Source organism: Phallusia mammillata, unplaced genomic scaffold (assembly GCF_965637545.1).
Source record: "Phallusia mammillata unplaced genomic scaffold, kaPhaMamm4.hap1.1 HAP1_SCAFFOLD_358, whole genome shotgun sequence".
Classification (NCBI taxonomy): domain Eukaryota; kingdom Metazoa; phylum Chordata; class Ascidiacea; order Phlebobranchia; family Ascidiidae; genus Phallusia; species Phallusia mammillata.
Window position 1 is genome coordinate 1 of NW_027649088.1, and position 14469 is coordinate 14469.

Genomic DNA, 14469 nt, shown 5'->3' on the forward strand with positions numbered 1-14469 from the left:
TGGTTTTGTTGATTGGTTTTGTTGTTTGATATTCGACCAAATCCCTTTTCAGAAATCATGTTGAAGTCAATGTGCCACCTAGCACCTGCTCGACTTGGTATAAACCGGTCTCCACACCTTTCTGGTTTTACTGGGGATAATGTGCTTGGTGAAGGAGGCAGTGACCTTGGCAAATGACGATTGGCAAATGGTGATGAAGATGGCTGCAATTCAACAGTAAAACTTGTGTTAAAAAGGAGTCTCTTCTTAAAGTACAGCTGCATAATGATATACACACTTATTTGGTCTAACACCCATGTTAAACATTTACAAACATATTTTCAGATGGGCCTATTTGAATAGGGAACTGAGGATGCCATTTCGACAAAATGTAGTTTTTCACCTAAAATAGACCGATTAAACAGTGATGTCATTATCTACTGGTCTTACTGTTTACAGATGAACATATCTTTTGTAACAAAAAAAGATATTTTGCTTGTTATAATAGATGGACCTTTTACTGTCAATTAAACATAAATTTCCCTCTCACGTTTAAATGGTGTGTCTGTTAGGTTTTGTATCTTATCAATTAACATATCATCAATGTGGAAAAAGTATGAACCTATTTTATATATACAAGTCTTTTAACCTATAGATAAAGTAACATATAATACTATATACACTGGTTTTATACTTTCGCACCAATCTATAAGTAAAACATTGAGAAAAGGAACCGTGAAAAGTAAGTTTTAAAAATTCCATACATGAAACATTTGTTGAAAATATCATATGGACAGATTACTTACAGACAAGATTGGTGATATTGGTGGTGGCCCATTTTGCTGTCTAAGCAATCTTTTTTCAAAATCCTGATCCATAATGGTGAGTATTCCCTTAGTTCACTGGGAGTTATTTTCACACATAAGCAACAAAATTTCCAAATTTAATTTACTAGTCCAAATTAAATGTACTGTTTCAAACAACAAAAAACTGAATAAGCTTTTGAAAGTATTTCATTACAAAATATAACAATCTAGTTTGTTCCAACACTATGTCTTATTCTATTAAAATAAGACAAGTCTGCCACACTCACGAGTCACGACCACATTAATATTCATCTCATAACCGTTAACCTCAGGTTACTGGGCAGAACTGTGTCACCTTGGTTTCCACTTGAGAAGTACCCGATAAAATTGACTTAGCAAAAACGAACAGATCCTAATGTCCACTGCCTTCGCATATTTTCCAATTATGCTGGTCTGAGACTGAGAGTGAGACTCGGACAGATGGCAGCTCAACCTTTTATACGATTTTTGAACAGCTGACTGGTTTTAACAACTTCGAACTTATTTTCCACACCATTTACGTTAGTGCGATGTCTGTGCCACTGAACTGGTAGAAGTCTACAACAATACCTTCAACTTCAAGTAGAAAAACAAAATGTCGCAGTACTAGAAGGCCGACAATTTGTCAGACTCCATCAAATACGCAATGATGCGTTGCCGACGCGCCCAGTCAACTGTAACCCTTATCTCTTTGTATGACGTGCACAAAGAACAACACAACCAAACTCGGTCGCTGATTGGTCGGTGAGCAGAACTTCCAAACAACAAGCTTCTTGGCAACGGGGTTAGCGTGGGTTAGATTAGCTCAGCAATGCCTGTGCTAGCTGTAAAGTTGTTTAGGATTACTTCAGTGTCAGTGGCTGTTTTTATTTGAGTAATTTGTATGGTTTGCTACTTTCACTAGTGACTCATGTAGGTTAGGCCCGTAAACAGTGTGTTTCCGGGATTTAATGACGCCCTTAGGTAATTGTCGCTACTAATAGACTGTAAAGCAGTCATGAAAGTTTTAGACATATCTTGACTTCCGCTAGCACTTAGTCATAAATTTGCTCGTTTTAATTGATGTACTGTTTAATACATAGCACAGATAAATGTACACGTTTCTGGATGTTATTGTTTAGTCTGCTTAGCCTGCACTGTTTTCGTTATCCGTTTCACTGTACCTTTATCCAGATACGTTCATTGAACAAAGCCTTTAATAACCATGGCCAAGCAAACTCGTGAGAAGGAACCAGTAAATATTGTTCATCAAAATGCAATTTTGTGCGAGACTATTAAGAAGGAAGTAAGAAATCAAAAGCTGTACACAAACTACAGCGTTAATCCGTTTAAGAAAAGTAAGCTCCGTTAAGTAGGCTTTAATGCAAAAGCAATACCCTTAATGTCCTTCTCTTTGCAGTGTACACATTAACCGGTAAACCCAACTCTTACCACGACTCAGCAGACGGCGAAGAAGATGGCAAGTTTAAGTTTTATTGTAACCATGTCTTTGAACGTTCTCGTGGTGCGACCTATTCTGTATTTTTTAGAAAACTTCCTAAAAATCGTTCACAGAGCTTCGCAAGAACCCGTGCACAAGTATATTCAGCCGCAAACAGAGGCACAAGAATATGGTTGGATGCACAGGCCACTGGTATGTAAATTTCTGCGCGCATTTAGTTGCAGTACTAATGGTAATCTTTTTGACGATTCATTAGGTGCAGCACAGCCGTGAAGACCGACGACTCAATTTTCCACGTCAAAATTCAGAGATAACCAAATACATGGACGCCGCATGGCGACTGAAAGAACAAACAGAAAACCTGCAGTAGCTTAATAACACTCCGTATCCGAAGCACTTTTTTATATTTTCGTATGTTCGTACTCAACCACTGTCCCATAGCCATCCAACTGTATTACATGTTTAGAAATAGGAAATTCAGCTCTACCTGAACTGGTGACCAAATTTACGTTGGTTTTCACTACAAAACCTCGGCATATGCATTGTAACGTGATTTCATCCAATCCTTACAAACTGTTGTTGTAACACAATTATCGTGCAATACAACCAAGTCAGGTTTATTGGCATTGAAAGATTTCAAAGACTTCAAGAGCAGTAAGAATGCAGGCCAACATGTTTCGTCGCACCTCAACCAGCTGTTACTGGGCGAGCAGCAGTAGGCATGAAAATAGAGTTGAAAAACTAAGCGATGACCAGAGATCATTTGTTTTTGTTTCGATTTCGCATTTGAACCCTTCTGTTTTTTCCCGGGCGTTGGGTATTTTTCTGTTGACAAAATACTTGTGTTCATGGTGTGTTTTAATACACCACAAGGTTATGAATTCAACTGTTACCTTGCTATGAACATGTTTCTTAAATCCTGAAACATCGTTTGCACTTTTGTTGTTGTTCCGTTTCATACCACGCTTTTTACCTCCGAAGCCATATTTCTTATTTTTGGATGCCCGCTTTGGATTTAGTTTCCTTGAACAGCAAGATATGTCAACATGAATGGGAGATCGCAGTCAATATATGTAATGGAAAAGTTTAGTTCTTACTTTTGCTGTTGAAGCTTTTGTAACTGAGATAGTTTCTTCCCACCCTTTTGTTTGTCATCAGGTTCATCTAGGAAATCCAAGCTTTTTGTCTGACCTGAAATGTTTGCATTGTACACATTACACACAAAACCTTCACCATGAAATGCACACATTAAACAAAAACGAACCTTTACGATATTTCTTTACAGATTTAAGCAATTCTTTTTTCTTTTGATGCCTTTCAATAGTGACAGAATGTTGAACTTGTTTACCATACTTTCGCAATTTAAAGTTGGTCTTGTTCTTTTCTGCTGTTTCTCGCTGGCGTTGTAGAGCAAGCAGTTTTTCACGAACCTAACCAAATCAAATATCATTAAATTATATTTGTAACTTACATTTGTTTCTTTCAAACCTTTTTCATGTGATCATCTTTTTTGGCCATTTCAGCAAAATAGTCTTCAGGTCTTTTCGTTTTTACCCCATCACCATGTAGGCGCTTCATTGCAAAAATAACTGCAGATTTGGCTTGTTCATAAAATGTGATCTCTCGCTGAAAGTCATTGTGTACATCTGTGTCACCATCCTCCACTTAATAAAAAACATTTTTAGGTATGCCTTTAGAGACAAGTGCAGCCATGATTTAATTCATACACATATATTCAACATTTTCTCGAAACAAGAAGTAAATTAGGTTAGTCCACATCAATTTACACAATTAAAAATGATGAATAAATTTCATTTTTTTAAATGCATTTGAACACAGCCTAACTGATACATAGGAATATCAATAAAACAAAGTGTTCAAGGCTTAGAAGAAACAAGCAACAAGACAAAACAGCTGGTGATTTATAACGCTTTGTTGTTCAGTATATATTTATTATCTGAATAGTCGATGACATATGTTATGGTGTTTTTTGCGACCTGAATGTTTGCCTAAAACTGCTGTATGTAGAGATAGTTAAAGGAGGAAAGATGACAAGTGTGCTGGTGGCAATGTGAGCGAAGGGCACTGTGAGTAAACAAATATTTTAATAGGGGTGACACAAAATGGGTAAGTTTTTTATTTGCTGGTTCATTTATATCCTAATGATGTGGAACATTTGTTATGCCAAAAAAAAATGTGTCATAATAATAATTCTTCAATGTTTGTTCTTTGTGGCTGCCAATATATTTAAACTTGGTTATTTGCTGGCATATGGTTATGACCTTAATGCAGTGGTTCTCAAACTGTGAGTAGCTTTCTGCTATATATACTTAATGAAGTGATCAGCCCTGTTTTTTTTTTGCAGAACCAATGTCTACGACATTTTTTAGGAATTGCTAACATGCTGTCATCATAAATTAGCCACCGTGGTCAAGAAGAACTCTTCGTCTACCCATTTAAACAAGATTTCAGTGGCACAGAGTGATAGAAAAGGTTGCCAGGTGGTACGCAATCAGTATAAGTTTGAGAACCACTGCCTTGATGCAAGAATTTGATGTTGATAAGAGTATTGCAATAAACAGTACATAATATAATTCATTTTTTGACCCATATATTTTTGTTTAACTGTGTTTTCAATCTGTCATTTTAAGTGGCACATGAACAAAAGTTTGCACACTGCTACACACTTTTTGAATTTATGTATAAATACCTTCATCAGCATTGTTCTCCTTGTTGTCGTGAGGTTGCACTGTAACATCTAACCTCTCTATCCACTCAAGATTAGTCTGTTTAATTTCTTCTAGCTTTTGTTTTAGTCCATCTAAGTTGTTGATAACAGGAGCGGGCGCTGTTATCGGACGAACTAGACCAGGCTTGAGAAGACCAGATGCATATGCAACTTGTAACTGCAAATAAAAGTAATAAAAAATCAATGCAAATAAGAACCAAAATATCCAAACTGTTTCACAGCAAACCAGATAGCTTAGAAGCCTCAAATAAATAAGACATAACAGTTTAAACACTAGTTTATTGTAAATTTAAGCTTTAAGCAGTAAATTTAATTTGTAAAAGCAGTCTAATGATAACAAAATGTGATAATAAAATACATTTTAACTTTAATGATGAAAATAACGTTTTGGCAAATGCTCAAGCCATCACTTATATTACGGCTGTTATTTTCATCATTACACTTACGAACAGATTCGTACATAGTGTTCCACAATTCAAATTGTAATACAATTTATGCTATTTGGTGAACTAAACTTTTGAAGTCTTATTTTAGAATGTTTTTGGAAAGTAATGAATAAGTTGAATGACATAAAAACGTTTCCTAAAAATGTATTTGATTCCTCAAGAGTTAAGAGTATTTTATACCTTTGTGTTAGAAAAAGAAAAGACAAATCAATTTTTTATTTGCAATATTAGAAACACAAATCATTATTTGTTTGTACTGACAATCTACGTAAAACGTGTGCTACCTCTTTGTCAGAATCTCCATCACTTGCATCCTCATTTAACCTTGGCACATGAAACTCTTCGTCAGAAATATCACTCTCCATATCACTCATTTTTAGTTCAAATATAACTGTGGAACAACAATTGAATAATTAGAAGCAAAATAACACAGCGGCATTTCAAATGTATTGGTTCGTGCAATAAACTAGTAACTAGATATCAATTAGCACAAAATTGTTTCAACTGGAATCAAGCTACGGTATTCTGAATATTATCTAAGATGACCGAAACGCAATTTTTTTCATGGTAATTATATAATATTTGCCAAGATACCAAAAATAAAAAAAATAATTTGATAAGCGGTAAATTTTAATCAGAAAGTCATGCCAATAAACTACTTATAATCTCGAAATAAAAGCCACACGCTCCTGGTAAATCTCATACCATCTTGCACGTTTGTCGTATCCAACATAAATGCTTGTGGCGCACGTGTTTTTGTAATGTTGTTTTTTATCTTTTTCGTGATGAAAATTTTCGAACACTTTTTCGTCAAAAAAAATTGATTAATTATTATCAAAAGTATTTTGTTTAAGCTACATGACCTCAGCCGAGAATAAAAATGCGACTTATTCTCGCTTGTTAGGCGGCGCACCAGAGTAGGCTACGGCTAAGTTCGTTGTATTGGCAACTGAACACACGGGTCTCCCATAAAATACGCAATCTACTAATAAAACTTATGCAAATGTTGACAGTTAAGGCTATTGGGGTCGAGGTGAAGGTTTGTAACAAAAATAACATTTTAATCCAATCTCAGACGCCCGTTTTGATATAATCACTATAGCGTACTTTCATGTTGCCCAATAGGCCTAAAATCGACGATGACAAAACTACTCAAACGTCGAACAGACAAAGGGATGTTTAAGTAGGGATTAAATCACGAGCTTTTGGAAGCCAAAGTTTTAAAATTATTTTTTTAGTTGAAGGGTCTTTCGTTTGGAATGATGCTCGTTGGCAAAATCGTGAAGTGCCTTGTGTTTCTCAACAGGGCTTACGGCAAGAATTTGCACAATGTGCGCCAAAATGTGCAGGTCGAAATGTGCGCACATTTTCGAAAAATGTGCGCAATTTGACCTGCACATTTTCGAGCACATTGTGCAAAAAACGCTCGCATGCCCGCCTCGTGTTTCTGGCCTTCGCAAAATGGAACATCACAGAAAACGTTCAATAGGTTGTGGATTTTATTGCTCAATTAAACACAAGTAGAAAGTTTCGTAACATGCAATACAAAGCGCACCAATTCTCACACAAAAACATATAATTTATGTCTCCCAATTCCGGCAGTTTGTAATTAATATAACTCGGCCTTTGACTTAAAAGCAACAAAATCAAGTTTTTCGTCACTGTGATCGATTAAAACTTTTGCTTTAAGATTAAGAAATTTAAACTATTTAAACCAACTCTAATAATTCATCATTTTGGGTCGCAAAAAAACTAAACAAAAACAACTAAGTTACGCTCCAATAGGGCGGTTTTCAAACAGTGAAGTTGATTCCCACCTTCTTGGAATACCAATCCTGTTTGCATTAACTGTTTCTCGGGCCCAGGTACTTCCATATCGAAACTTTTGACCTGAAAATAACAACGCTATCATGGTTAAACATGGTAATTCATTTACAAGGTGGTATGGTTTGGCAATCGTGTTATTTAAGAATCTGATCTAACAATAGTTGTAACAAACGATGTTTTAAACGGAAAGGTAGCAATTGGCAGAAGAAGGCAATTATTGGTATTGGCAATTTAGCAATTGGTTGTTTTAACTGACAGGTTGGCTGGAAAAAGGGCTACCCCAAACTTATTGCATTGACCATCGTTTAGTGTCATGGGAACGTTGCAATGTGTTGTTTTCGTTTCAAAGCCTCGGTAGAATACCTGGAACATATCCGGAGTAGTTTGGAATAAGTCCTTTCTCCGCGTGAAATATCCGTTGTGCCGGTAAACGTTCTCGAAAGACCTGCTGACGATATCGGTCCAAATCTTCCTTGTCATGCCACACACCCTGACTAGGATCAGGAGTGAACCAGCGATACATGTCACGACACCATGGTGTCAATTGTCGAAAGTTGAGCGTGATCAACTGTGAAGAAAAACAAACAACTCGGATAAGATATTGAACACGTCTTTAAAATAGGCGATGTATTACAACAGTAACAAAGGGAAGGGCCAAATTGTTCATGCTAAGTGGTGCTATAGCCAAATTTCTGCAAGCATGTGGAAATTAAAGTCCGCGAACGTAAACGAGAAAAAAGTTGCTGATCTTTGATGCTAACAATAGTTTTTTGTCTGAGCAAAGAAATTAGAAAAGTTTTGCCATCAAAAGTTTGAGGAAATGCTACAAACAACCACAGACCAAAACAGGCATAGAGATGCATGGTTATGTCATTATAGGTATGAAGATTCAAAACAAAAAGGTACAATATTTTTTCTTTTAGGAGACAGGTGTATAACGCGGCAATTAAGCTGCTTGAGTTTTCAATGCCTTATTGTCACAATGCTTCAAGCAAAATATTCACGAATAAAGGTGTAAATGCATTTTTAAGCACTGACTGACCTTTTTATGTTTGTTGATTGGTGGCATTGTTTTGTAGCCCGGTGGGGCAGTCTTGGCTCTTGGGGACCTCGGAGAGGATTCTTGAGATGAGGTGTTGGACCCCCGCGGACTCTCGCGTTGAAATCCTGTATTCGGTCGAGTAGTCAAGTTGAGGTTCCCCATGAGGGGGTAGTCATATCTACAACAAACATACCCTTCTGAAAATTTACAGTGGACTTTCGCCGTTCGACAGCGAGGCAAAGCTTTGACGCAATGTTGACAGAGTTTTTAGTATTTCAGCTAAACATAAGTTACATTGCAAGAGTATCCAATAGTTTATAATCCTTTAAGACAACTTTGGTGTGGTTCAAACCAGGGATTGTGGCAATAAATGCTGACAATTTAATCCGTACTCCAACATCCCATTGTCCAGCTTGTCGAAGAGCTCGCACCGCGTAGGGTTAACAGCCCGTTTGTAATAAACGTCTTAGGCAACAATCAACGCCAGTCTAAAGCAAACGTACCAAGTGGCCCCGAAGTGCTGTTAAGGATTAACTAGCCAACTTAAACAACCCTTTGCGGCGCATAGTCAGGTTTTATATTGAAACGAATTATAAAAAAGATACTGATATGAACAGCATTCCTAATTTAGTGGCTAGATGGCGACATTACATATATATATTAAACCTAATAGTTTTAGTTGACTAAAACACCCCCCCCCCCAAAAAAAAAAAACAAACAAACAAACAAACAATTTGACAGTAATGCAAAAATAATGTGTATTTAATTATCATTGCACATTGAAACAAAAGTCCGGTCATAGTATAGGAGGTAATACAACTGACCATAAACTACCTACATATGCAACCTTAAACTAATCTATTTTCATACACGAGGTAAACGATACAAAACAATAAGTTTCCAATCGTTTTATTGCTAACAACAGGATATACTCCATGTCTGGTTAAAGTGTTAATTAAATTATACAACTTTCTATTTTGTTGAATAGACGAGGTTTTCACTAATTATGCCACAACATAAATACAAATTATTAAGACGTAAAGGCTTGACACGATTATTTTGATAGGTGCAAACATAATAATTAACTGACTTTCCGTCCTTGCTTTTGTAGAGCGGACTTGTAGTGACGTGAATGCTTTGCGATCCATAAGGATGTCCGGGCGTGTTGTAGTTTGGCATGACGATTTATACCCACATAAAAAAACTAACCTGAAACAGCAACAATAACTGAATTTAACATGTTTAACGGCAGCCCAAATCTTGTCAAACTTGTTTTGGTACATTTGCTAGCATCTCGCAACTGAACATATCACTATGCGGAACAGAAAAGAATCAACATGGTACCTGACAGCTTGCTAAATGGTGAATGCGTGTTGACAAAACAGCAGCTGAAAGCAAACGACTTACAAAGAACTGTAAGAACGCTTTGTCAGAGCGGGATCAGTGAAACAAGAGAAAGTTCCGACGACACACAAGCGACGTTTTTCAGGCGGTTCACGGTCGGTTAACGTGACGGCGGACAAGCCAGATTTGTGTGTATACACGGGACCAAAGCAGTTGCCACAAATAATAAGAGGTAATTTCGCGTATTGAGACAAGCAACCCGATGTGTTGTTTCGGCATGAAAAAAGCATGTCAAGGCATATGTTCGAACGCAAACGCTGCTCGTGTGGCAGCATTGTCCTGCCGGTATTCACAGCTTCGGTTACCTGGGTGACGACTAGATCCAGCCCTTGTAAGCGGTTTCAGGTGTCACACTCCATAGCGCCTCTAGTGAAAGGTATTGCGTGACTGGTCCATTGAGCGAAACTCGTACGGAAAACAATAAGGTTGTGAATGATACCCTTGCTGTTTGGCGGCAAAGGTCGATTAACAAGCCCGGTTTTCAGGAGTTTGTTAAGGATGCTTATACTGGAAGACAGGCGTAAAAATAGCTTTTTGACTTGCAACGACTTATAATCTGATTGGAGTGTCAACTGCGATGATCTTTGATTAATTTGAGGTCGACATTTTTAACCCACAACTCAACAAGCGAAACAGGATATCTTTGCGTGGATTTACGTCCACTGATTTTAACCGACTTTCCCAATGATTTCGTACGCTCAAAACTCCCTTTGCAACTTACTGAAATGAGTAATTCACAAACGGTGTTTGCCACGTGATTTAAATTTCGTAAATGTCGTATTATTATGGTTATGATGGAAATCCACAGTATGGGAAAATAACAATCAACTCGGGGCCCAAGTGATTTATTTGTTTAAATACAAGGTACACACGGACGAGACACTCAAAAAACGCAAATAGGAAAGATCATGAAAACTGTGTTGTTATAACGGACACACGGCTTCAGTACATTCTGAAAAAAGTGATAACACAAAAAGATGGGCACAAGGTCTAAAACGCAAACGAAAGTAGCACCAGATCCAAGACAAACTGTACTGTTTCCATACTTTGTTACGAATGGCCATATATGAACAACAAACATGGTTGATAATACTTAGTGGTGCTTTTATCAAACGACAAATTTTAAGCAAATACTACAGTGCGGGTGTATGAAAACGGCGTAACCTCAGTGTTTACTGGCATTTCGGAACGCCTGCAACTGCGACAAATAAACTGATTCTGCGCGACTTTATGAATGGATAGACACGATTCTCTTGATAAAAAATGCGGCATGTCGTCAAACAGTACCTAACAAGCGGCGGAAAAATGTTCACACTATGTACACTGTACAGAGGTGGCGGTACGTCGGGTGAGCGCTGTGTGCGACGTCGTCCCACTTAAATAACAAATGTTGCAACGGGACAAGACATCACAGTGACCGTACTGCGCACGTGTGGGAAACGTTGAGTGTGTGTAGAAGTTGTAATCTTACTGCCCCTGCTGAATACAGTGGTCGACAGAACTTGCTGAGTCACCCGGCGGTAAAGGTTGACATTTGAAAGCGGGGCGAACAGTTTTCGCAGTGTCATGGCTCGACGTGCAGTACAAAAACACAGAACTCGGATTGGAAGTTTTTGTGGCGTAAAATCAGATTTGTTAAATCGTTTTATTGGCTTGTTTAGTTCGCAATTTTAAAGGTAAGCTCAAAGTTAGTTCACCAACAGACTGTCAAAGCCTGTGAGGGGACAAATGACGCAACTAGTCGAGACAACGGTTTGTTACAGACATTTTATCACACACAGCAGTCACGTGACAAACAAAGCTTAAGAGCCAGCGACGTAGGCAAGTTCAACACAAAGAAAGCACCAGAACTTACAAAAAACACAAGCGCAAAATAAGACGTACATCGCGACCTAGCGATATCCAAGTGGCTGATTGGGAATAGCAGCTGCCGATCTTCCTCCAGTGAGTAAACCGTCGTATGCTTTTGATATGACTTACAGATGCCGCTAAAAACATGCGGGGTTTATATATCTATGTTTTCACGTTTATGTTGTGGTGTGAGTTTGACTATATCTGCACGAGGCAAATACAACACCAGCGAAAGGACACGGTCAGTTTTGATGACTTTCTGTCCGGCGTTTCAAACAGACGCCATAAAACCAAAGTCGGCGCTAGATGGCGCACCGTTCCCGTCTCCGTCCTTTGCTTCGAAGCGTTTTGCTTCCTGTTGCATGCTTTCTTTAATCTTCAAGATGGCGGCCGACTCGTTGTGATCCTGTGCGCGCGTCAGTTGGATGAAGCGGTTAATTGAAAGCAAGTCAGCAGGGTCGAACGAGCGATGATTAGCGGCGGTTATTTTGAAAATACCCGGTAGCCACCCGAAGACGAATTTTGTCACGCCCAATGCGGCGACATGGAGCATCAGCAAAGGCAAGACGACAGGCAGGCAGACAGTCGCACAACGAAAAGATATGCAAAAACAACAACAAACAGAGTCGGGTTAGGTTTTGAAAGGACGGTTAGTGTTATTAGTACCAAAGTATCAAACAGCCTAGTACGAATTTAAACGATATAATATGTATGTAGGTCTTTGGTTCATTTTTTTATTTGACGTGCCATGGAGTTCCATATGTTAAAAGTGGCTTATGAAGGAGAACCATGCATTTCAGTCTCTTTTAAATGCCATAAATAGCTCCGCGATCGTCAACGAATGCTGTCGCGCGGTTAAGTTGACTGAACATGCGTTTACGCACACTTATGTAGAGCAGGCAAACGCAGCAAGCAGGGTTAGCAAGAGACGGAAAGTTGAGGCTATTTTCTCACTGGTGATTAGACCACTCTTACCAGTTGACTTGGAAATTTATTTCAACGACAAAAATGGGACTTAACAACATCATAGGCGAGAATTCGTTATGATACAAACAATATTTTGGTATGTACATCAGCGAATAAATAGTAAAATAGGGATACAGTAAGTAGTACCAGTAAATTACTCTAATCTCTGAACGTCACGTGTGCTTAAGCCTTGTTTAGCTTAAATCCTTCACATTGTTAAGTTATGTTGTGTTATTTTGACTTACGAAGAATTAGAAAAAGATAAACAGCACTAGCCAACAAGCAGAAATAATCCTCACGATTTAAACATGTCAACGATTTCAGTATGTACAAGTACCATAATCAAAACTAGCACGTTGGTAGGTTTGGCCAGTTACCCGAACACCTTTGTCCCATTTGAGCATTTTCTGGTCACCTCTCGGGTGGGTATAGGTACAGTATAATCGATCTTATGTACTAATCGAAGACTACGTCATCACATAGTGACGTCAAATTATCGCACGCACGAGGCATAATTCACTGGGATCAAAACGAACCCATGGGCGGATTGTTACTCACGTTCTCATTAAAACTTGACACCATAAACGAGCCGTCATCGCCCTCTTGTGGCGTGTGTGGTGTTCCACCTGGTCCACCAGGTGGCCCCATTTGCGGCGGAGCACCAGGGACGCTCATGTTGTTCATAGGCATGTTGTTACTGGGCGAGCTCTGTGTAAAGAACCAATGGTTACTGAATGCACAAACTTCATTTAGCTTCTAAACCACACTGTTCGTTGGTTGTAACTTTAGCTTGGAAGTATCAGTTTGGAAAATGTAATTGCAAAAAAGCATTGTATATTATAGTCTTATCGGAAAGTTGTGTGTTCAATGTTAAGGTATTCAAACCTTGGGCATTCCTTCCATCATGGACGAGTCTGGTCCGGATCCGTTCATTCCATTCAAGGGTTGGGCCATGTTGGGAGTTGACACCGATAATGGTGGACCGCCTGACATGGGGATAGAGGTCGGTGGAAGAGATCCGTCCTGGCCGACAGGATACTACAAAGAAAACGATTGCTAAAATACTCGAAACGTGCCTGTCAAATGATTACATAGTGGCGAGATTTTCTTCCGTGCAAGCGCAGCTATACTTTACTCTACAAAAGCAATTGTGGAATTCGCAGCGAGAAAAGAGTTTTTTGGTTATCTCAACCGGTTTGGATAAGGATTGACCTAGTTAAAAGGTAAGTGTGTGCAATCGCTAAAAAATATAAACACATACCGCGGAGGACATTTGCGGGTGAGGAATCGGTTTTCCCATAAAATCTGGGTTCATTTGATCTGAAAAACAACAAAAGGTTCAAGTATAACTACCAAAAAACTAGAACGAATTACCGTAATTAACCGAAAGTGATTATTTCAAATACAAGTAGAAGTTTGATTCTAATACTGTGTTGTAAGTCATGCAATTCGGCAGTTTGCAAAGACAATTAATAAGCTACTTGTTTGACAATGGCAGTGCCAATCAAATGAGTACAACAAGGATTCGCGCGATCAATGAAAAATTCGTAGCAGCATGCTTGTGTTACAGTCAGTCAGTTACTAAGCAACGGTCATGCACACTGTGTACACATATGTCTCAAGTGCTGCCAGTGAACAGATTTTGCGACAACCACTACGCGGGCTAGGTTATTTTTTTGTGCGGTGCAGCCGACAGTAAGTATACTGCATCACCTGGGTTCTTGGGGTCATGGACCGGGGGAAATCGGCTCGGATGGGGGCCGGGGTGCATACCCGGTCGGGGGCCTGTGGTGGGGCACAAGAAGTTAAGTTTGGACTACGGGCGGAAACGGCTTAGATGACATGCAAAACTTAAACTTCGTCCTGACTTTACTGGAAAACTGTTACTATTCATTAAAACATTAAAAGCCGAAAAACGG

General features: G+C 38.7%; 4 protein-coding genes across 5 annotated transcripts; 1 reads left to right on the plus strand and 3 right to left on the minus strand.

The window, feature by feature from the left end:
- Window positions 1-1442: 1442 nt before the first annotated feature.
- Window positions 1443-2885, plus strand: LOC145208805 (cilia- and flagella-associated protein 144-like). Of its 2 annotated transcripts, XM_080079055.1 has the most exons (5): window positions 1443-1608; window positions 1998-2161; window positions 2224-2283; window positions 2354-2457; window positions 2522-2885. In XM_080079055.1, the coding sequence occupies exons 2-5, from the start codon at window positions 2029-2031 to the stop codon at window positions 2633-2635; spliced, it is 411 nt and encodes a 136-aa protein (XP_079935181.1). In that variant the 5' UTR covers window positions 1443-1608; window positions 1998-2028; the 3' UTR covers window positions 2636-2885. The 2 variants fall into 2 exon arrangements, with proteins under 2 accessions (XP_079935181.1, XP_079935180.1); XM_080079054.1 differs by lacking the exon at window positions 1443-1608 and having other exon boundaries at window positions 1806-2161.
- LOC145208804 (putative rRNA-processing protein EBP2) lies at window positions 2862-5851 on the minus strand (the record flags this gene model as incomplete). Its single annotated transcript, XM_080079053.1, is given in 7 exon segments — window positions 2862-3090; window positions 3159-3288; window positions 3363-3456; window positions 3530-3695; window positions 3754-3929; window positions 4976-5171; window positions 5745-5851. Coding segments are annotated over 7 exon segments (935 nt in total), but the record flags the coding sequence as incomplete, so codon positions are not given.
- Window positions 5852-6941: 1090 nt separating this feature from the next.
- On the minus strand, window positions 6942-9536 carry LOC145208802 (uncharacterized). Its single transcript, XM_080079052.1, has 4 exons — window positions 9420-9536; window positions 8330-8507; window positions 7651-7855; window positions 6942-7350 (listed from the first exon to the last, which is right to left on the minus strand). The coding sequence occupies exons 1-4, from the start codon at window positions 9506-9508 to the stop codon at window positions 7232-7234; spliced, it is 591 nt and encodes a 196-aa protein (XP_079935178.1). The 5' UTR covers window positions 9509-9536; the 3' UTR covers window positions 6942-7231.
- Window positions 9537-10562: 1026 nt separating this feature from the next.
- Window positions 10563-13897, minus strand: LOC145208806 (uncharacterized). The gene is made up of 4 exons (XM_080079057.1): window positions 13812-13897; window positions 13436-13588; window positions 13109-13258; window positions 10563-11990 (listed from the first exon to the last, which is right to left on the minus strand). Exons 1-4 carry the CDS (start codon window positions 13863-13865, stop codon window positions 11856-11858), a joined length of 492 nt encoding a protein of 163 aa, XP_079935183.1. The 5' UTR covers window positions 13866-13897; the 3' UTR covers window positions 10563-11855.
- Window positions 13898-14469: the final 572 nt, after the last annotated feature.